The following is a 24,882-nucleotide window of genomic DNA, read 5'->3' as shown; positions in this document are numbered from 1 at the left end:
CAAAGTATGGCTTGATATTGTTCCCACAAGATCAATCTTGGGCTTGTTAGTTGATAAATAAAAAAATATTGTTAAAAAAAAGGTTGAAATCTGAAAATTCCAGAAAAATAGCAATCTGTCCATTATGTGTTTTTGGCCGAAAATAGTGTTCTTGTTGTGTATTGGCCAATATTTTTACTTGTCTTTTTTGTCTCTAAGTGTTAGTTTTGTTCCTCACTAACACATTGAGTCTATATCTTAGATTTGAGCTTAAAATGTTGATGTTGTTAATGTGAACAAACTGTGGCCGATTGTTGTTGGTATTGTTGTTGTGGGTTCGAGACTTGAACGTTTGATGTGTTTTTGGTTCAAGTTTTGAATGTGTATTGTGGAGATTGTGTTGTGGAATTTAAGCTTGGGAAGTTGTTGTTGTTGTTTGGGAGGTCCAACTTGAACCTTAGAACTTCAAGACTCAAAGTTTGTGTTCTTGGTGTTCTTGGTGTTCTTCACCATCTCCATATATTATTGAAAAAAGTGGTTGTTGATCTTAGAAGTTGAAGAAAAAGAGTGTGTATTGTGTTAGTCTTGCAAGACATAGATCCAAGTTTCAAGGTGTAGTACTTGTAACTCAAAGACTTTTCCTACATACTAAAGACTTTACATCACTTCTCAACCACTTTTTGATACGGAAATAATCACGGATATGGACTTAGGAGAGTGCGTGTGTACTCGAGTCTTGGCATGTGCAATTGAAGTGTAAAAGAGGCCCAAAATGCACCCAAATCAGCCCATAAATTACACTAGATGGGTACTCATTCTTTGAAGGGCCTTTTGGTCATTTTAACTTATATTTTGTAATATCTATAAAAGGAACATTGTAGGGTTTTATACATAGTTGATGAATGAAATTGTAAGTCTTACAATACAAAGAAACACAAGTCCTCTTTTCTTGAAGCACCCAAAACCGAAATTAGGGCTTAGACAAGTGTAGAATCACTTGTATTTGCATTTGCTTGAAAACATTGATGCTAGGGAGGTGGATTCCGATCTTGTGACTTTGTAAGAGATAGGTTTATTTTTGTGTGTAGTGTTTAGGGTGCAGGAGTTACCATTATTGGGTTCTTAATATTATACCTTCATGTGGTCTATCTATCTATCTTTTTTTTTTTTTTGTAATCTTGTATCTATTTTGTAAAGTCATTTTTGTTGTTGTTCTTCTTCTTCTCATTGTTGTTTCATCTTGTGATGTTAACTTAGTTTGTTATTGTCTGCAAAGGGTGTCAAACACCTAGTTATATTGTCCTTCTTGTATTTCATTCTTGAATTCGAGAGTGGTCTTCAAAAGGGTCCTCGATTCTTTGAATTAGTGAACTATTTTTGGAGTGTGTTTGGACTGTTTTGAGCCAATTCCGTGTGTTCCTTGATTTTCTTGTATCATTTGGTATCAAAGCATGGCTTGATATTGTTCCTACAAGATCAATCTTGGGCTTGCTTGTTAGAAAATTAAAAAAAAAAAAAAAGTTGAAAAGCTGAAAATTTCAGAAAAATTGCAATCTGTCCATTGTTGTTGTCTTGGCCGAAATTGTGTTCTTGTGGTGTTCTTGGCCGAGATTTGTTCTTGAGTCTAGGTTTAGGAGTATTTTACTTGTCTTGTGTGTTTGTAATGTTAGATTTGTTCCTCACTAACACTTTTAGTCGATCCAAACTTGAGCTTGAATTGCTAATATTGTTGTTGTGAACAAAGTGTGGCCGATTGGATATTGTTGTTATTCTAGCCTTGACCGAGTTGAAGGCCTTGTGTTGTAGATCTTGAAAGGTTGTTGTTGTATTCTTGTTGTTCATCACACCATTCATATTTTGTAAAATCGAATACACAATACAAAGGGGACTTAGTCGGTTGTTGTTGCTATCCTTGTGGTCTTAGCCATGAGATTGTTGACCTTGTTTTGGTGGACTTGTTGTTCTTGGGAGATTGTTGTTGGTTGTTCTTGTTGTGGTTGTTGTGTTCTTGAAGTTCTTCACCATATTCATCACCTTGTTAGTATTAAAGTGAACTTAGATCTTAAAAAGGTGAAAGACAAGGTGTAGTACTTGTTAAGTCTTGAAAGACCCCCAACCACCAAAAGACTTTACATTACATCTCCACCACTTTTTCATAAAACAAGGGTCCATGTTTTAAGGAAAAGTACAAGTCTAGTCAAAGACTTTTGAGTCTTGAAATTTGAATTCCAAAGACTAGTTTGTATTTCCCTTCATTGAACAATTTTCACCAAAGTAAAAAATTATAGAATTGATCAAGACTTCCAAATTTGGAAAATAAAATTGTTGAGAACTGAGGCCAATCATGGACTACCACATCACCAATTACTATTCACCAACAAATTTTAAGCTCAAATTTTGATCTTTTAGTTTTATTTTGTGTCTTAGTTTCGTTTATTGATTCCAATACTAACGTACAAGCTAGTGACCAATTACTAGATTGTGAGTTAGTTCGAAACCATATTTTTTTATGTGTGTTTACATTCCTTTATATGTTTCATTCTTTTGAGTTTTTGTACACACTGATTCACCTCTCAACAACTCTCAGAGTACAAGCAAGTTTACAACACTTGTAGGATTGAGTGTGAGGGATCCGAGAGACAAGAAATAAAAGAGAGAGAGGATATTTATGTACAACTAATGTGTTTTCTATTTTGTAGGTAACTTCTTTGCCATAATGGACACCAATTTGGCCCACCTTGATGCTATTGCCCGAGAAATAGCTAAGGCGAATGCGGGTCTTAACAAATTGGGCTCGAATATGTCTACTATACTTGAGAGGTTGGATCGAGTGGAGAGTCGAAGGAACTCTCATGTTTCTACTCCTAAAGCTTTACCTGAAACGATCAACCCTCCAAGACCACCACTAAATGACATAGACATAAGCCAAGCCAACAAATGTCCTTAAACCCAAGACCTAAATGAGTCACTTCCCCCTCAATTTGATCAAGTCCAACAAGAGGGACTTAGAAGCCAATTTTCTCCCAGTAAAGCTCCACAACCAAAGCCCCCCTTACCAAATCATTCCTCTCAATCAAAACTCCACTTCACCAAAATTGATATATCCATGTAGAGGAGTATGGTAGAAAGGAACATGAAGGATATGGATACTACTACAATACTTGTATGATGATAGGAGACTTATTTCAGATGAGATTGAAGACAAGGCTCAAGATGGAGAGGAAGCCGAGCTTCAAAATGAAGATAATGGCCAAACTTATTGTTATTGAGCCCTCGGATTCTTCATGATTTTGTGGACTGTTTTAACTTGTTTTTGTGACTTGTTTGCGGATTGTTTTGAGTAGGTTTCCTTTGAAGTGACCAATTGAATGAGGTGAAGCCATGAATTTATGGACAAATTCCTCTCAAGATGGAGAGAATGATACAGGAATAATCACGGATATGGACTTAGGAGAGTGCATGTTGGACTCGAGTCTTGGCATGCACACTTGAAGTGTAAAAGAGGCCCAAAATGCACCCAAATCAGCTCATAAATTACACTAGATGGGTGCCCACTCTTTGAAGGACCTTTTGGTCATTTTAACTTATATTTTGTAATAGCTATAAAAGGAACATTGTAGGGTTTTAGACTTAGTTGATGAATAAAATTGTAAGTCTTACAAGACAAAGAAACATAAGTCCTCTTTCCTTGAGGCACCCAAAACCGAAATTAGGGCTTAGACAAGTGTAGAATCACTTGTGTTTGCATTTGCTTGGAATCAGTGATGCTTGGGAGGTAGATTCCAATCTTGTGTCTTTGTAAGAGATAGGTTTATTATTGTGTGTAGTGTTAAGGGTCCAAGAGTTACCATTATTGGGTTCTTAATATTATACCTTCATGTGGTCTATCTATCCATCTTTTTTCTTTTGTAATCTTGTATCCATTTTGTATCTTGTATTGTGAATCCATTTTTGTTGTTGTTGTTGTTCTTATCATTTTTGTTTCATCTTATATTGTTAACTTAGTTTGTTATTGGCTGCAAAGGGTTTCAAACACCTAGTTATATTGTCCTTCTTGTATTTCATTCTTGAATCCGAGAGTGGTCTTCAAAAGGGTCCTCGATTCTTTGAATTAGTGAACTATTTTTGGAGTGTGTTTGGACTGTTTTGAGCTAATTCCATGTGTTCCTTGCTTTTCTTGTATCACTTTTCCATTAAACAGGGGTCCATGTTTTAATGAAAAGTACTACAAAAGTCAAGTATTGAAATTTGAAACTTGAAAAAAAGGCTCCAAGACTTATTCTTCTCTCCTTGAAACAAATTTCACCAATCCAAATTAAAATTGGTCTAGACTTGGACTTTGAAAAATAAAAATTGTAGAAAAGGCAATAAATATGTGGCTACCACGTCATCAAGTTACTGTTCACGCATCAAATTTTGGCTCAAATTTCAAAATTTCTTAGTTTCTTTTTATTGTTCCGTAGTTTTGCTTGTTGGTTCCAATACTAATTGGCAAACTAGTACTCATCTACTAGATTGTTAGTTAGTCTTTATGTTCGTTCATTCGTTTTTAAAGTTTGTTGTGTGCTTTTTTTTTTCTCTTTTGTGAATTCATTGTGTATTGTTGGTTCAAGTTAGTAAAAAATATTTCTTTAGAGTGAACTCAAATAAAAATCTATTCCGGGCAAGAGTAAAATCGACCCTCAATCACTTGCGAAGTACAAGCTAACTTTCAACACTTATGAAACCAAGTGTGAGGTAAAAATCGAGAGTGAGAGAGTGTGAGGCATTTTTGAGATAACAAGTTTGTTTGTTGTTTGTTGTTGTCCTTTTTTTTAGGTACCATGGCTGCCACTAATCTCGATGGTACATTTGATCGCATTAATGATCATATTTAAGAAATGAAATGACACGTGGAAAGGCTACGCCAATTGTTACCTAAACTTATTCCACAAAATCCAACTTCCCTTGTCCAAACACCGTGTGCCGAGAGCTTCCCGAAGGAAGAGATTGGCTGCCCTGACCCACACCAAGGTAAAGAGGAGATTGAAACATCTTTGGTACTTGATAGTGAACTTATAGAGAGTGAAGTACTTGCTAGTTCCAAATCTGTTCATGAGATAGATCATGCTCTCTTTAGGTTTAATGTTTTGTTTGAAGATGATATAAACACTCCTAATGAACCTAGTGGTGAAAATGATGATATAGCTTTCCTTGAAAGCTATAGCCAATATGCTAACCCACTATGGTATGACAACATTCCTCCTAAAGATGGAAATCTCTTCTTGGAAGGTGATAGTACTCTTATGGGCAAGGAATGTGTAGTCTCAGAAATGAGTACTCTTGATAGTACTCTTGGTGTTTGTGATGATAAATTTACTCTTAAATGTAGTTCACTACTTGGTCATGTGAATTAAGTACTTAGAAATTTGTAAGTTAGTGATGGTGTTAATAGAATTGATCTTGATAATGCGCATGACTCTTTGAACATCTTGTGTGGTAAAAGCATTGCGATTAATTTTGTTCATAGAGATCATGTGTATGAAAATATTTTTATGTGTGAATGTGGGAGTGACATTCTAGGGGAAGGAAGGGCTAGCCTCGGCTTAGGCCCTTGGCTAATTCTTCCATTTGATCCCGGTACCATCTTAGGGTGGGAAAAGATAACTCTCGACCTATTTTCATTTTGTTTTGGTATTTATTTGAGCCACTTCCTTTGGCACATTTGTACTAATATTTTCATGTTTAATACAAAGGACCCGTGGATATACTTCAAATTTGTTCCCCCTCGGCATGGCATATTAGTGTGTTTATTTTTGCTAACCCTAATCCTCGTGTCATGAGGATGTGTTCTTGCTTGTCTTCTCTTAATTTTGCAAGGTACAGATTCGAGGTCGAATCCTTTTTAAGAAGGGGAGGATAATACGAGTACGATCGCGTAAATGGACTTATGAAGGCGTATATTAGACCCGAGACTTGGTGTGCACAAATAAAGTGCAAAGGATCACCTAAATGGACACCAAAACCATCTATACATAGCACTCCAAGGGCGCAAATTGAAGCATTTGACTAAGGGGTCATTTTGGACATTTCACACTTTATTTTGTAACCTATTAGGGTTTTAGTCATTAGTTTTTTGTTGAATATTGAAGTTGTAACACTTGAAACTCTCTCTCTTATGAGAAAGGCCCCCATGGCCAAGACTTGTAACTAGGGAAATCAACATTGAGTGTGGATTCACTCGTGTTGGACTCAACCTTGGAAACGTTAGATGCTTGGGAGATCGAGGTCACTCTTGTGCCAACATAAGATTTAGGTATTTGTTGTGTGTGATGTTAAAGGTTCAAGAGTGGAATAGGCTTTTGGGTTTTTATGATTATACCTTCAAATTGTCTAGCTATTTATCCTTTTACCTTCTTGTAATCTTGTTTAGTGTTTGTGTTGTAATCTTGTGTTCTTGTTGTTATTGTTAAATCCAAATCTTGTGTCTTCTTGTTCATCATCTTATGTTGTTAATCTAGTCTATTGTCCATTGATTTGGTGTAATAAATACCTTGTTATCTTCTTGTTATGGTGTTCTTAGGAAGCCGAGACTTGTCTCCAAAAGGGTTCACTGATTTCTTCCATTTTGTGGACTATTTTTGGACTGATTTCGTGTTTCCGTTGTCATTCCTGTATCACTTCTTGTCTTTACAAATACTCTGTATGATAAGTCAATACGTTAAGTGAGTTCGACGATATTCCAATTGTTTGAGGTACCGCTACAATTGGTCTGTTTGGGCATTTTATCCTGGGAGAAAAATTCCGTAACCTTGGGTACAGTGAGGGGAATTATTTCCTTAAGAAAAGTCCGTGAATTCGGGCGACTTGGCCATTTCTTTTTTCATCTTTATTTCTGAAAATAAAATTTCATCTTTATTTCTGAAAATAAAATACACTTCTAAGAAAGATCACTTTGATCTTGTGTTGAGGGTATTTACTGCACTTCATTGTCTTCTTATTTTTAAACATAGAACTAACGGTGAAGTTGTTGTTCTACATATACAGATTCTACATACCCATAGAAGGAAATAACACTTCCAAGGGTGATTATGGTAGAAATTCTCTCAAAATTGCCAATCGAGTCAATGTTAAGCTCTAGGTATGTTTGCAAACTCTGGTATAGTTTTTTTCCTGACCCTTTATTTCTTACCATGTATAAATTAAGATCCCCTCCTCCCTGCATTTTGTTTTCGCGTGATCACTCTGTAAATCAGCTTCTTGAACTCGAACCACATTGTGATGATTCTTCTTCTAGACTCTACAACAGACCTATTTTATTGAGCTGCCCTGAGTTTAACACACCAGTGAAACGGGGAATGAGCATTCCATTTAAGGATTACCCAATGTTGAGATTAATTGATTCATGTAATGGATTTATTGGTTTGATGACCAATATATATGATATAAATGCTTCAGTTTACATTAGTAATCCTCTTTTGGGTGAGTATTTCAAACTTAAGTTGCCTGAATTAGAGAAAAGTGTTTGTCGTGTTGCTTATGGATTTTGCTTTAGTGAAGTGTCAGGAACGTATAAGTTAGTGAGATCAGTGATTAGAAGGTTTGAGGGTCATTATGAAGTATCAGAATTGGAGGTTTATACTCTTGAAGTTGATGAGAAATAGAGAAATTTGGGCCAGGTTCTGTAATGAACCAATGCCCCACATTGGAAAAAAAGAGAAATGCTAAGGGGTTTATATGCCAAATGAGTTCTACCACCTATTAGACTAGTCTTTTGGATTGGGCTCTCCCATTTGGTTTATAACGTTGGTACTTTCATTGAGAGTCCCATGTGTGGGGGCCGTGACTCGATGTTGTGACCTATGTGCCAGTAGTAGTGGCCTGGACCCGAGGGGTGCCAGCCATGACCAACAAGGAGCCCGTGACTCGGAGTGGTGGCTTATGTGCTAGTAGTGGTGGCCTGGACCCGAGGGGTTCTAGCCGTTAACAATTGGGCATATCCGTGACCAATGAGGAACAAACCACGTGTGGAACCGAGTCTCATAGTGGTGGCCTGTGTGTCAGTAGTGGTGGCCTTGGCTTAGGAGGGGTGCCAGCTGTGACCAACCGGGCGTAGCCGTGACCAACTGGGCATAGCTATGACTTACGAGGAGCCCGTGACTCAGAGTGGTGTCCTGGACCCGAGGGTTTCCAGCCGTGATCAACTGGGCATAGCCGTGACTAATGAGGAACAAACCAGTAATGGTGGCCTGGACCCGAGGGGTGCCAGCCGTGACCAACTAGGCTTAGTCGTGACCAATGAGGAACAAACCACGTGTGGAGCCACGTATTGGAGTGGTGGCCTGTGTGTCAGTAGTGGTGGCCTGGACCCAGGAGGGTTGCCAGCCGTGACCAACGAGGTTGTTGGTTCTCAAGCGAAGACGACTGTAATGAACCAATGTCCCACATTGGAAAAAAAGAGAAATACTAAGGGGTTTATATGCCAAATGGGTTCACCCACCTATTATCCCAAAAAGTCACTCAAATTTGATCTTTACTCCGAAAATCACTCAACTTCCATATTTTTACTCAGAAAGTCACTCAACTTTCACATTCTGAGTGAATTTCTGAGTAAAAGTGTGAAAGTTGGGTGACTTTCTGAGTAAAAATATGAAAGTTGAGTGACTTTCTGAGTAGATATCAAAGTTGAGTAACTTTCTGGGATTAAAGTCCAAAGTTGAGTGACTTTCTGGGATAAAAGTCCAAAGTTGAGAGATCATTTGAGTTATTAACTCACCCAAGCAGAGTTGCAGAGATTTACCTGGCCACCCTCGTGTTTGACTCTAGTAGGGTTGGGGAATTGTCTATGTTTAACTGATGATAGTGGTAGCATCTTTGGGCATATTGATATATGGTGGGTGAAAGAGTATGGAATAGCAGAATCTTGGACTAAAGATCGCATTTTGACTTGTTTGGGGCCGGCTGGTTTTGGGCTTGATATTTGTTATCAAAAATATTTACCAATCCTAATCTGGAAAGATGGAGAAATCTTGATGCAAGGAAAAAAAGGCTCACAGCTACTTTCTTACAACCCACTAGACAAGATCTTTAGGATGATCCCCATTAGCAGGGGTATTGGAACTGTAGCGACTAGGTATCTTCCAAGTTTTTACTCACTCAAGAATGTCACGGGGGACAACTTTCAAGTCTCAAATGTTTATCCGAATGAAAGCTGAGATAGTTTAGATATTTAGTTGTCTTATTTCCTCCATGGTATTTTGTTTTGCTTGTACGTCTTTGGGGTAATTTGGATTAGAACAACTTTTGCTGTTTTGTGGATGGTTTTGAATTCTGGTAAAACAACAACTATCTGTATATCTATATGTTGTCCATTTCAATATTCTAAAAGTTATTTGCATTGCAAAAAGTCTCCAAAACTGCATTTTCTTTATTCATTTCATTCTGCACTCATCTGAATAGAGCAAACTTCAGAAGGAACAAAACGTTGGCGTATTAGTCATGCATATTTACTTTGAAGAGTGCAATTTGATTGGAAAAGGTACTTTGGTGCAGACATTATTTTTTTGCCCGCAGTAAAATAATGCTACTCCAAGATGAGAATGTTAAAACTTCACAATTCCCAAATTGAAAAAAATGAATTTCATAGATCTGGTTCTTTCTGTAATAATGCAAGCTTTCAGTTGCCTATTTTTCACCTACTATACGATCTAGAGTGAGCTATCATTTACAAAACATAATAGCTTGACTCAATAAACAAGAAGTTGCTGGTTTTGACTTTCTTGCTGCAAAGAAGAAATTGAACAGCAACATGAAGGAATTGAGAGGAGCAACGCCTTGTGAAGATCTCTTGCAGCTACACCTTTTTTGATAAGTGAAATTATATAGTCCATGAAGGATGAATCGCAGGGTAATGTAATGAGGCCAGCACTTGACAGGCCAAACTCTTGTTCGGATATGATTAGAAGTTGCCTGATGACCTCATTTTCAAGATACTCCAAGGGAATCCCAAAGCGTGTTTGATCAATTGTATATACTACAAAATGACCTTTTCCGACTATAGAGGGTGAAGACGTACTACAACTGTCTGCATCACTACCATTTCTTGTAAGTGAGATCCTCTTCCTCTGCATGGCTGCAAACTTCTGCCATCTCCTAGCCATTTTGATAAGTTTCTTGGTACTGATCATTGTTTTTCTTTCCATTTTTCCTTGAAAGTTTTGAAGCAAGAAAGTAGACTATTTAAAACCCTTTGATTGCTAAAAAGATAATGCTTGTTGTTAGGATCGAGAACTCGGTTATTGTGGAATTTAGCCAAATAATGTTATAATGACAATAACAAAGACAATAACAAGTTGATGGTAACGATACTTCAAGAAAAAATAAAGGAGGCACAAATTTAACGTGGTTCGGTCAGTGTGACCTACGTCCACGAGAGGAGAGGAACAACTTCACTATATCAACAAGAGTACAATAGAGAGATTACAAAATTAGAAGGTCACTCTAATTAACCCAAATATCCCAAGAGAAAACCTCACAAGATCACTCCAAAAGAAAGGGCTCACACAAAGTATTTCCCAACACCAACTCTCTTAACTTAATACTCTAATAGGAAGGAAGAATAAATACAAGAGAATGAAAGAGAACTCTTGTAATTTGATGTATATTACAATTGAGAAAGAAGGCCTCTATTTATAGAGATGAAAATAGAGACAAGTAGCAACTTTGTTTGAACAAGAAGCAACTTGTTTGAACAAGTAGCAACCTTCTTTGAACAAGTAACAACTTATTTGAACAAGTATCAATCTTGTTTGACAAGTCCAAAAAATAATCTTCCACAAGTATTTGGTAGAAACTTCCTTTGACAAAGCAAGAGTGAATCAAACAAAGGCCACATTACAAATCTCCACCTTGGCCTGAGTTTGGTTAATATAGTAAATTTGCTTCCTCTCCACAAAAGCCCGTGTGGGCAAAATTATTCTTCACAAATGGCAATCAAGCTCAAGAAAAGCTTGAACTTACCAGAAGAGACTTTGTGAACATGTCTGCAGGATTGTCTCTAGTGTTGATCTTCTGAACAGAGACCTTTCCTTCAATAATAGATTCCCAAATAAAATAATACTTGATGTCAATATGCTTCGTCCTCTCATGATATATTTGATCTTAAGTCAAGTGGATGACACTTTGACTATCACAGAAAATAATAATATCACCTTGGTGTGGACTGAGTTCAACAAATAGACCCTTCAAACATAAAGATTCTGTGATAGCCTCGGTCACTGCCATATATTCTGCTTCGGTAGTAGATAAAGCTACTATGTGTTGTAATGTAGCTTTCCAACTGATAGCACAACCACCAATGCAAAACACGTAACTAGTCAGTAATCTTCTTTTATCAAGATCACCTGCATAATCTGAGTCTACAAAACCAACTAAAGTGTTAGTATTTCTACCAAATTCCCAACATGTGTTTGAGGTACCACACAAGTATCCATTTCACCGCCTTCCAATGTGCTTTTCCAGGATAAGCCATATATCAACTTACCACACTTACTGCATGTGAAATATCCAGACGTGTACATACCATTACGTACATAATACTGCCAACAGCGCTAGAATATGGTACCTGTATCATATAACTTTCTTCTTCTTCTGACTGCGGTGATTGAGCAGCTGATAACTTAAAATGAGCAGCAAGAGGAGTACTTACTGGTTTAGCTTCTTTCATGCCAAACCTCTCCAAAATCTTCTCCAAGTACTTTTTCTGGGTCAAAAATAGCGTGCGGGCTTCTTGATCTCTTCTGATCTCCATGCCAAGGATTTTCTTAGCTGCTCCCAAATTTTTCAGTTCAAATTCACTTTTCAACTGACTTTTCAAATTGTGCATTTCTGTCAAATCCTTAGCAGCAATAAGCATGTCATTAACATATAATAGTAAGTAAATGAATGAACCATCATTTAAATTTCGAAAGTAAACACAACTATGATACATGCTTCTTGAATAACCATAACCCAACATAAAGGAATCAAACCTCTTGTACCACTATCTTGGAGATTGTTTTAATTCGTACAAGGGTTTCTTTAACAATCAAACATGATCTTCCTTTCCTTCAATTTTAAATCCTTCAGGTTGATGCATACGTATTTGTTTCTCAAGTTCGCCATGTAAGAAAGCTGTCTTAACATCAAGCTATTCTAATTCCAAATCATGCATGTAAACTAAGGCAAGCAAGACACGAATAGAGCTATGTTTAACAACAACTGAGAAAATATCATTAAAATCAACTCCTTGTACCTAAATATAGCCCTTTGCAACTAATCGTGCCTTATACCTTGCATCTTCAACTCCTGCAATTCCATCTTTTTTCTTGAAGACCCATTTGCAACCAATGATTCTACTTCCTGACGGCGGCTTCACAAGAGACCAAGTACCATTCTTATGAAGAGATTCAATTTCTTCATTCATTGCAATCAGCCACTTGGCTGAATCAGCACCAAAAACTGCTTCTGAATAATTTGATGGTTCTCTGATTTCTTCAGTTTCCTGTGCAACTGAAAAAGCAAATGCAACATAATCTTCATACCTTTCTAGTTTGAGAATTTGTCTTCTTGGTCTATGTGTTACTATGGAATACTCATTTGGTTCAACTTCAGAAGTCACAACTTCTGGCTCAACTTTTGGATTTTCAACTGTATTTTGTTCCACAGTTGATGATGAGCTTGGCTCAGAAGGTATGACAAGATCTACCTCCACCTGTTCATACACATCATGCTCTTTGTTATTAGTACAAGAGCTAGAAGACTCCTTTTAAGAATGTAACATGGAGGATTCATCAAAAGTTACATCTCTGCTAATTATAATTTTTGGTGACTTGGGATCAGGGCACCAAAGTCTATATCATTTTACCCTAGATGCATAACCAAGGAAAATACATTTTTTAGCCCTTCGCTTTAATTTTCCATCATTTACATGCATGTAAGCAGGACAATCAAAAACTTTTAAGTCAGAATAATTAGCAGGTGTACCTGACCATATTTCCTCTAGAGTCTTGAAGTTCAAAGGTGCAGAAGGAGCACGGTTGATAATATAACCAGATGTAAAGATAGCCTCGGCCTAAAAAGAATTTGTCAACCCAGCATTTGAAATCATACAACGGGATCTTTCCAAAAGAGTCCTGTTCATCCTTTCTGCAACACCATTTTGTTGAGGTGTCATCCTCACAGTGCGATGTCGAGCAATTCCTTCATTTTTGCAAAATTTGTTGAACTCATCATTACAAAATTCCAAGCCATTATCTGTTCTAAGCCACTTGACCTATTTTCCTGTTTGTTTTTCAATCAAAACTTTCCATTGTTTGAAAGTTAAGAAAACATCACTTTTGTTTTTCAGAAAATAAACCCAAACCTTCCTTGATTAATCATCAATGAAAGTTAACATATACCTGGCACCACCTTTTGATGGGGTGCGGGAAAGACACCAAAGATCTGAATGAATGTAGTTCAAAGTACCTTTTGTTCGATAAACTGGAGATTTGAAGCTGACTCTTTTCTGCTTTCAAAACACACAGTGTTCGTGGAACTCTATTTTTCCAATACTTTGTCTACACAGTAAACCTCTTTTGCTGAGTATGGAAAGACCTTTTTCACTCATATACCCTAATCATATATGCCACAATTCGGTGATATTGGGATCAAGTTGATTTGAAGTGGAAACTGCAGCAGGACGTGTAACAGTGGATCCCAATAATGTGTACAACATACCTATCTGTGTGCTTTCATCACAAGAGCTCCTGAAGATACTTTCAAAACTCCACCTTCACTTGTATATTTACACCCAAGAGATTCTAGAGTGCCCAATGAAATGAGATTTTTCTTCAAGTCCGGAACATATCTAACATCCGTGAGAGTTCTCACCACACCATCATGCATTCTAATTCGTACTGTACCTTTACCAAAAACCTTGCAGGGAGTATTATTGCCCATCAATATAACTCCATCTCCAATAGATTCGAATATGTTAAACAAATCCCTATTGGGACACATATGATAAGAACAACCCGAATCCAAAATTCACTCATCGTTAGATTTAAAACTATTATTAGTTGCTAAGAATATTGTTCCTTCAGACTCATCAGCAGCTACACTTGCTTCGGCGGAGTCAGCATTTTGGTGCTCATTTTTGTTTTCCTTAGTTTTTCTTTGTTTTTTAACTTATAGCATTCAGAAATGAGATGACTTTTTTATGACAGTATCTGCACACAACATTTCTAGGTTTAGACTTTGACCTTGATTGAGACCTCTCACTATTTGATTCTTTCTTATTAGATCTACCTCTTACAAATAATCCTTTCCCATCGGCTGTCTACTTTCCCCAGTAATATCTCTATCTATCTGTTCCTTTGTTTTTAAGATAGATTTGATTTCTTTGTAAGAGATATTATCCTTTCCATAAAACATAGTATCTCTAATATGCTTAAATAATTGTGGTAAGGAAATAAGTAATAAGATGGATTGGTCTTCATCATTAACTTCAGCGTCTGTATTACTCAAATCCATAAGAATAGAATCAAAATCATCAAGATGTGAGAGTATAGAGGTACCTTCTACCATACGAAATGTGTAAAGTTTTTGCTTCAGGTAAAGTCGATTTTCCACTGTCATATTCATATACAAGGCTTTTAGTTTTTCCCACATGCCTTTCGCTGTGGTTTCTGCAGATACTTCACGTAAAACCTCATTTGAGAGATTTAGAATAATACCTGATTTTGCCTTTTTGTCTATGAAGGCAAATTCTTCGTCCATCATTTTTTCGACTTCTTCTCCTTTCTTTCTAGTGCCATATCTAAGCCATCTTGAATTAAGATACCTTCCATATTTAATTGCCACATCCCGAAGTTTGCACTCTGATCAAATTTCTCAACGTAAGTCTTTGTTATAGTCATTTTGGCTACTGAAAAATAACCTGGTTAGATTCGGCTCTGATACCAATTTGTTAGGATCGAGAACCCGGTTATTGCAGAATTTAGCCAAATAATGTTATAATGACAATAACAAAAACAATAACAAGTTGATAGTAATGGTACTTAAAGAAAAAAGAAAGGAACGTGGTTCGGTCAGTGTGACCTACGTCCACGAGCGGAGAGGAACAACTTCACTATATCAACAAAAGTACAATAGAGAGATTACAAAATTAGAATAGTCACTCTAATTAACCCAAATATCCCAAGAGAAAACCTCACAAGATCACTCAAAAATAAAGGGCTCACAGAAAGTATTTCCCAACACCAACACTCTTAACTTAATATTCTAATAGGAAGGAAGAATAAATACAAGAGAATGAAAGAGAACTCTTGTAATTTGATGTATATTACAATTGAGAAAGAAGGCCTTTATTTATAGAGATGAAAATGGAGACAAGTAGCAACTTTGTTTGAACAAGAAGCAACTTGTTTGAATAAGTAGCAACCTTGTTTGAACAAGTAGCAACTTGTTTGAACAAGTAGCAATATTGTTTGATAAATCCAAAAAATAATCTTCCACAAGTATTTGGTAGGAACTTCCTTTGACAAAGCAAGAGTGAATCAAACAAAGTCCACATTACACTTGTATTTGATGATGAATTAGGCTGATGGAAGATGGGTTATTTATACAAAAGGCTATAGACAGGCTTTGAGTTGGAGCTGAAGTTTTGCTACTGACAGTCAAAGACAAAGCCACGTGCTGATGCCTGTTGGCCATGTTGATATGGGGCCTAAAATTTGTGGGTGAAGCTAATCCAAAAGGATAAAAGGTGTAGCCAACCAATGCAAATAATTTGAAACCATTGAATGAACAATTACTGGTAAGAAGCAAAACCATGTTTGACGCTCTCTTCTTTGCCATGTAGATATGTGAACTTTAATACTGTAGATTGATCAAAATGTCTAATGGAAACATTTTATATAAAGTTAAGGCTAATTTGAATGTAGCTAAAGTTTCCAACTTGAGATAAGTAGGCATACCATGTGCTTTTGTTAGTAATGGGAACTTAAGGATTGTGAACAAGTCTGGGTGTCTAGGTTTAAGAAATGAGGTTAAGCCACATCTTAAACCAAGTGGTCCAGGACTAAGTCATCAATTCTTGTAGCTTCTATTTTAAAGGTGTCTTCTCTTTCAAGTCCAACAAATTTATGGTGTGAATGCTTTGATAATAACAGACCAGGCAAAACCATGTGAAAACTTCATGTTATTGTCTTTAACCACTTAGGTATGAAACATTGAGCCTAACATGGCTCATCATTCTCTCAATGGCAGCAGTAAGAGGTTGCGGATTGAGGGTGGATGGGATGAGAAGCCATTAGATTTGGGATCATGCATGGACCAAGTGCAGCAGCTAATGATGAAGGCTAGGATGATATATGAAGCAAAGGAACAAAATGAGGAGCATATCAACATAACCCAGCAAATTATTCTTAACGAATTATTCATGCATGCCTTATTTCAATCTGTCATTCGCAGAAGGTTTTTTTTCTGTTGCGTTGTTCCCTCTTTCCTGTTATATGTTGGTCTATTTTTACATTCGTTTTCTTTCACTCTCTACTTTTATGCCGCAATTTACATGATTATTTCATGAATGTAAAGTTTTAATTTTGTTAGAATTTTTATGAATTTAACAAAATATATTTATAAGGCATGATTTGTGATAAATGTGTAGGAAAAATTATTTTATTAACAATTATTGATAAATTTAAAATTTATAATAATTAGGAGCATTTTAGTATACTTATCCATTACGATACAATATCATACAATCAAACCAAACAAGTGGAAGGGGAGGTGCCTAAATCGACCCCCTTCTTTTTTTCTTTGAAAAAAGGCATCAGGAAAAGACAAGCTCAAACTTCAGCATTTCCATTACGTGCTCAAACGATAGTTATTTAGAAATTTCTCCAAAATTGATACTCAAATGTAATGATATGTATTATGTGAGGTTTTGGGATTTTTATAGTTTCTATTATATAATAATTGGGATCATAAAGAAAAGAAAATGACAAAACAGAAAGCATAAAGGAAAAAGAATTGAATCTCACTCATTTTCAGGTAAGATTTACTTAGTTCGCTCCTTGCTCGCGGAGCGGCATACCAATAAGAAGAAAAGCCTTAAAACTGTTATTAAACATCAGTGAACGATACAGTTCATCCAAACATTGTATTGTACTATACTATACAGTAAAATACCATACCATATTGTACCGGACACTAAGAAACCATGGCAAGCCACCATCCAAAAACATTTTGCTGAAAATTCAAAGGCGGGAAAGATGGAGGAAACTGAATTATCATATGTGTATTTTAGATTATGAGTTCAGGTAGAATTATAGTTTCTTGTCATTTGAGTTGGTTTTTATACGTCGATTATAAATGTATCCTGTAGTGACTATTGTTTAGGATTTGTCACTTTGTCTGTAGTATTTTTGTCATGACTCTTTATTTCCATTATTTTTCTCCTCTATACTGCTTTGGACTGCTTTTTTATTTTGAGCCGAGAGTCTATTGGAAACAACATCTATACCTCTAAGGTAGTGGTACGGTTTGTGCACACTCTTATTCTCCCCAGACCCTACTTTGTGGTATTGAACTTGATGTTGTTGATAGTTCAGGTGGAAAAAAGAAACAATTAATAGTTGGCCTTATTAGCTTCCAGGTGTGTTTTATTACATCGATGGTGATAATTCAGAAAGCAATAGAGAACAACTGATAATTGGGATGTGAAATTCGTGAAAAAGTAATAATTCAAATTTGTTTTGATTCGATCATTAATTAACTCTTTTAGGTTTGGGCAGAAAACAAAAGGGGGAACGGGAAGTGTATTTAATAGAGAGAACTTAATAGTTTAGGTGCTGGTTTTAGGAATTGGTAATTGTGATTTGCATGTGAGGGAAAAAAATTATTAAATAAGAAATTAAAAATTAATCATGTTATTTTAAGTTTAAGTTGTAGGTTTGTCTATTTTCTCATTCAAATCTAGTCCTAATTATTTTTTTAAACTGCCCACTGTTTATATGGCAACCAAGATTGGTTTCTGCTTTCTCAGTTTATTTAAACATCAGTAGATAAGAGAGTCCTCTTGTTTGCTTATGTTTAACTAATTGTGTGTCATATTTGTTGAAAAATTTAGGGCGAGAAGATGTTGAGGATGATAACAGGTAGACCAGGTCCAAGTGGATTTGGATCAGCTACTACTGCTGAACAAGTTACTGAGGGCATTGATGGCTCCAATCTTACTCCTACTGTTACAGGTTTCAAATTTATTCTCATTCATGTATATTTTGATCTTTTATATGCTTACTCGAGTCGAGTGTCTAATGAAAACAACTTATATGCCTTAACAAGGTTGAGTAAGGCTGTGTACACAATAGCTTGCTTATTATAAGTTACTTGCAACTGTCTTTAAGGTGATATAATGGTATGATTTTCTTTGTAGTTACATAGTATAGTCCACATGCACACAGCCACCTCAATTTCACTAATAGATCCATGTTTTTATTTTTAGTTTTGAATTTAATCATTCGGCATTCAAAACATGTTGTCCCCTTAATTCAGAATTGGGACAAACTCTCTACTAAAAAATTTCCAACCAACGATTCCGGATTCCCTGCCTTGCTGCCATAGTCTGAACTTGTCCGTCCAAATGGTTTCCAGGCATAGGTGGTTGTGCTTATAGTTGGCACTTGGCTCTTTGGTCGCCTTGCTCACCGGAATAGTGGTTCTTCTTTTATTATATAGTTTTGAAAATTTAGGAGAGTTTACGTAGTTGACTAGTTTTTGAAGCAAATACTACAACGTCAGTTTAAAGAAATTTAGAAAAGCTTACACTATCGGATTATCCAAGAGATATTTACATGTAAGCCTCCTTAAAATATGAGACTTGTAATCTTGAAAATAAGGCATATAGCCTTCCATATAACACATAAAGGTGACCTGATGGTGTAAAAATACCTTACCGACAATGGGGAAAAATAGCTCTATATGACATTGGGTTTGGAATCAATGGATGTAGTTGGAGATGAGTTGATATTGGACCACTGATTTTGGACACTTGATGGATGAGTCTTACTGTGAAGCAATATTTCAATAATAAAGTTTCCTAGATCTGGATCTGTATTCTTTTATGTTTTCAACAATAAAAAGTTAGTAGATCTAAATGTTGGTTATGTTTACAATAATAAAAGCTTAGTAGATCTATACATTCTTTATGTTTTCAATGATAAATATTTACTAGATCAAGATTCTTAATGGCGTCAATAATAAAAGCTTATTAGATCTAAATTCTTAATGTTTTCATGCGTCCAACAATAGGGGAAATGAAGGTAAATACTTGCACTCTCATTATTTACACCAAACAAAATAATTTGACTTAGTAGTTAAAAATTAAAGTGAATAAATGGTTAAGTGATATTATGTGTTCGGAAGACACTTTCTTGCATTCATTAGTTTGTGTAAACATGAGGTCTAGGTAACTCTTTGCCAAAAAGGACTATATCTGGTGCTTAAGGACTTCTTAAGAAAATGGCTCCTTTCATTCGAAGGGAAAATGGAAGTTAAAAAGGTGGCATGTGCAAAGTTGGTGGAGAGTACGGATGAGGAGGAAAACCAGATGACTAGGGAAAGGTATAAGGTGAGTAGGAGGCAAAGTTAGCGGTTGTGGCGGCACAACAACAGCCTTTAATGCTTGTATATAGAACTAGAAGACAAAGGCATAGATAAGAAATAGTGCCTGCTAGCTAAGGCTAGAGAGAAGAGGGCTCGAGCCTGGACAAAGTGCAGTGGATTAAGGACGAGGGCGCCATAGTGCAGGTGGAGTAGGCACTCATTATGCAGAGATAACAATCATACTTCCATAAACTCTTGAACGAATAAGGGGAACAAAGAAATGGCGCTGGGAGACCTGGAGCACTCCTAGAGGTGTTGCGGTTTTAGTATTCTAGGTGTCTAGAGGTCGAGGAAGTTATGGGTGCTATTCATAAGGTGCATAGTGGAGAGCAACTGGGCAAGATAAAATTTTGGTGGAATTTTGAAGGTGCAGGCGGGCAGGTATGGCATGGATGACTAAATTGTTTAATGTTATATTAAACCATAAAAGTGCTTGAGAATGGAGGTGGAATACAATGATTCCATAGTACAAGAACAAGGGTGGTAACATTCAAAATTGCAACAACTATAGGGGTATCAAACTGCTAAGCCATATAATGAAGGTTTGTCATAGGGGGGTGGAAATGAGTATAAGAAAGGGTGTGCCCATTTTCGTGAATCAGTTAGACTACAGAGGCCATTCATCTTGTAAGAAGAATGGTGGAGCAATACAGGGAGAAGAAGAGGGATCTTCACATGGTGTTTATCGATGTAGAAAAGGAATACGACAAAGTTCCAAGGGAAATTTTTAGAGGTACTTGGAGGCTAAAGGCATACTTGTGGTGTATATTAGGGTGATTAAGGACATATATGATAGAGCCAAGAATCTATTAAAGATAGTGGAAGGGGACTGCAAATGAAATTTGAGACTGCAAATGAAGATGTACTTCGCTGATTGAGGAAGAGCTCTAACTGAATCATCTACATTCAGGTGGAATTGAAGAACAGAAATGGAAATGGTAGAGTTCAATTTCACGCAGGAACTTTCCAGAGACATTGATGTCTACATCTTCACTTTCCCTTTTTTTAGATTTTTCTTTACTTTGTCATTTTCTTTTATGGAAAAATTAACTATATAAACTTATTAGATTAGTTATTATAACTTATAGCAAAACTTTTAAGTTTTCAAGTTATAACAACTTTCATCTTAAAAAAATATATAAAAAGATTTTTTTTCTTTTGTTGAAAATACAGAAAAGCAATTACTAAAAAAGGAAAATTAATATTTAATACAATTAATATACAATTTACCTTCCTTAAAAGTAGTTAACCTTAACTACTGATATTTATCCACCCCCAAATCCCTCCAAATCCCTCAAACCATTATTTATCTTCCTACTTTAATGCTTGCATTAAGAGTTTCCATCTTCATACACTATTTGCCACTTTTTACACGATTTCTATCTACCATCAAACAAAAAACACATTCTATGTTGATTAGAATTTGATAGAAAAGCAAAAAATAAGTATTTCTTTAGATAAAAAATATGAATTCTGTTAATTTGCACTCAGTCATGATCCGTCATGGAGGGAGATGAGATTCTTTAGATTTGTTAATTTTTTTACGCCTTCTAAACGAATTTAAATATTTATTGGCATACTACCAATCGGATGCATGCCATCACAAAGAACACTGAGAGGACGAAAAGAAAGGGAATGTGTTGATTATTTGAACCAAGCAGCACAATTGTTCAACAGAAAATTGGTAGATGACTTAAGTTCTCTGAAAAACAAAGTAACTAATTCAAGATTGGTGTATGTAGATATAATCTTCCACTTGATGTCATCAATAGCCCTCAAAAATATGGTACAAATATGGCTGTTTTTTCCCTGAATATCGATAAGATCTCCGTTTCTTTCTTTATATGACCGTGCAGGATTCAAAGTTGCACAAAATAGATGTTGTGGGACAGGGAAAATAGAAGTTGCAGAATTATGCACATCGGTGTGTTCCGATGATTCCGATTATGTTTTTTGGGATAGCTTTCATCTTACAGAAAAAACATACAGACTTTTAGTTCATCAAATTCTTGTACATCATTTAAGTAGCTTCTTCTGATAAATTCACATATCAACATACATATCAATGAATTCTTAGTACTTGTTGTCGAATGATTGGTCATTTATATGTTATTTTCTCACTTAGTGATCATGTCTATCATCCTCGATTTTTATTTCTTTTTATTTTTTCTAGTAAGCATGTACATGATGTGGTAGTAACAAAGTTGTATTCATGGACTATAGCAGTACATACAAACTTACAAATATTTTTTTTTATATTAAATTGGTATAAAATTGATATTGAATCATTTTCTGTTCAATGTTTGTTTTTCTAATATAGTTAATAATTTAAATTAACTTTTTGGTGCTCGATTATTACTGTTTGTTTTTATAAGATTGTGGGTATGAAAAAGTTTATTTTTTGTATTTATGTATTATCTATATAATGTTATGCTACTCTAACGTTTGTTTCGTATTTTACATCATTGAATGAAATTGATATGAACTAAGTCGCATCAGATGGTATTAAATTTGATATCAACTACATCAAATTATACATTTTTCGATGCTGCAATTAGTAACATTTGGCATGAATATTGAATCTTAATTTTTATTGGTGCTCATTACTCTTTGTATAAGATTGTTGGTATGAATAAAGTTTAGTTTTGATATTTAACATAGTATTTATATGATGTTCTTCATCTTGCTAGAAAGCAAATAAAAATATCAATCTTGATTAATATTGATTATTTTTTTATTACAACAAAAAATTATTTGACATCAAACAACTATCAATTAATTTATTTTCAACATTTACGTTGATAGTTTTTCATATAATATCCATTCATACACTAAAAAGGTTATGTAACATAAAACATAATCTTTCTCATCGATTGTCACATTCATAAAACTCATTCAATACAAATGTGATATATGCGAAACTTCATCGATATCAATTTAATACATTGAGAACTCAAAATAAAAATGTTACTCAAGTATGAAATGAGTATATAAATTGATTTCTATGTATTAAAAGTGGAATTATCCTAGGAAAATGTGTTCATCAAAACTTAGTTAACATCATTACACTAATTGGCAATTAACATCATTACACTAATTGGAACCATCCCTCGATCGATAAACTGAAGGTACAACAATCTTGCAGATTAATCAATACATCTACTAAAGGTCTCACACGAAAAAAAACTCAATAAAAGGCATTCTTGTTTGGCTAATGTATCTTAAAAATGAATGTCTTCTTGTTCATTTATCTTTCTCGAGTATATGGATATTACAGGTAAAACAATAAAATGTGCTCTGGCTAACTATCTTTCAGATGTTAGCAAAGAGCTAAACACGAGTTTGAAGTTCTAGATGAGTGTAAGAATAAGTTTTTTTTTCAAGGTATACATGTGGAATCAAAATTGTGTTGGTGTGTATTTTGATTTCAATTTTACATATATACTACAATCGCAATAATATTAAAATTTAATTATGGTATGCATTATATGGATGTGGGGAAACGATGACTAATTAAAATCCAAAATAGAACTATATATATGTTATCATTACTTAACGATTTGACAAAATTGAATTGTCAAGACTATCTTTTGACTGTAAAAAGGATTTATTTTTTTGAAAGTAGTTAATGTTTTTAGAATGAAATAACTATTAATAATTAAGCACTACCTACGCATTAAAACAAACAAAAACAACAATAATTCAAATGTTAACATTTACTATTTGTTCTTAATTTAATATAAAATTGATCTAAACAATTTTCCAATTTAGAAAAATCACTATTTAGAAGAGTCACTATTTAATGATTGAGAAGATTATTAGTAATTAAAAAAGGTAATGAATGAAATTTAATGAATGGAAGAGTCACTATGTAGAAGAAATTTAATGAATGAAAATTAAAGAGATAAAGACTCCTATTGGTAATTAAAAAAGGTAAAGAGATAAGACTTCTATTGATAATTAAAGACTAAAAAATATGAAAAAGAGTATAATCAAGTTAATTATTCAAGTTAATAAAAAAGTATAAAATCAGATCTTAAGTTTAAAAAATATATTTACCATATATATCTCCTTAAATTGTGGATAAACTTTGATATTTAATTGTTATAAAAAAATATTGATATCTTAACTTACCATAATTATCCAAAATCTTTAATTAATAGTGATAGATGTTAAATGCTAAATATAATGAAATAATACAAATAATAAATATTACAAAATTGATTTTTGAAAATTTAATTAAAATATATTTTTCTCAAAAGTTGCTATAAGTTGTAATTATTTCTTAAGTCTAGTAATTAATGAAAAATTATGCTATAACTTGTAATTAATAATCTAAAAAGTATATTTGGGATAGTTTTCACTTCTTTTATTTACTTTCCTTTTCTTTATTTGGGCAAGATCACTGTTGGGCCAGGCCATTTGTAAAGACTCTTTCACTTTTATTTTAGTATAAATAACATAAATACCAACCTTTTAAATGTAATTACACTTTCTCTCACTTTTTTAATTACGTTACTCTCTCTCTATTAATATACATAACATAGCCGACATATACATAGTATTTTATGTATATGTGGGATTTTTGTAATATGTTTAGGGAGTTGGGGTTTTTTAGAATATTAAAAACATAAGTTGTGTATTTGTGTAATTTTTAGTTTATTATTTTATTTATGGTCCAAAACCCAACTTTCACTTAAAAAAAGTATAAATAACATAGAGTTAATACATAAAAATGACCGTAAACTTGACACCAAATTATAACTTTGACCTTAAACTTTGACAGTGCACAAATATGACCTTTAACTATTCAAAACTGCACAAATATGACCTCTAATCCTACGTGGAAAAACGCGTGTTCAACACGTAAAACTGGGCGCGTCTAGCTTAAAATCTAAGGGCATAATACATAAATATGACCTTAAACTTTGACAGTGCACAAATATGACCTTTTACTATTCAAAACTGCACAAATATGACCTTTAAATGTCTCTTCACTATTATTTTTTTATTATTTTCGGCTCAAAGATGAAAATGACATCAAATTTCTTTTGTCATTGCGGGAAAAGAGCAATATTGAGGATTTATTAATTAGGCGGGTCAGCCTCATACGAAAAAATCGAGCGGGTATGTATATATATATTATAAAGTAGAGGACGAATTTAAGTTATATAATATATCTAAATATTATTTATTTAAATATTAAATTAAAGATGAAACTATACTAATAATAAA

General features: G+C 34.6%; 1 protein-coding gene and 1 pseudogene across 1 annotated transcript; one reads left to right on the top strand and one right to left on the bottom strand.

Annotated features, from left to right (window-relative positions):
• Positions 1 to 9,515: 9,515 nt before the first annotated feature.
• Positions 9,516 to 10,704, bottom strand: LOC107841648 (auxin-responsive protein SAUR68-like). The gene has a single exon (XM_016685501.2). It carries the CDS (start codon positions 10,158 to 10,160, stop codon positions 9,705 to 9,707), a length of 456 nt encoding a protein of 151 aa, XP_016540987.2. The 5' UTR covers positions 10,161 to 10,704; the 3' UTR covers positions 9,516 to 9,704.
• A 5,095-nt stretch (positions 10,705 to 15,799) lies between these two features.
• LOC107841647 overlaps positions 15,800 to 24,882 on the top strand; it is a 37,435-nt pseudogene continuing 28,352 nt past the window's right edge.

The sequence above is a fragment of the Capsicum annuum genome, chromosome 9 (assembly GCF_002878395.1).
Source record: "Capsicum annuum cultivar UCD-10X-F1 chromosome 9, UCD10Xv1.1, whole genome shotgun sequence".
NCBI lineage: Eukaryota > Viridiplantae > Streptophyta > Magnoliopsida > Solanales > Solanaceae > Capsicum > Capsicum annuum.
This window is presented reverse-complemented; position numbering and strand designations above follow the sequence as displayed.

Coding starts and splice junctions, on each gene's coding strand:
- LOC107841648 (XM_016685501.2), bottom strand. CDS start 10,160: ATGGAAAGAAAAACAATGATCAGTACCAAGAAACTTATCAAAATGGCT.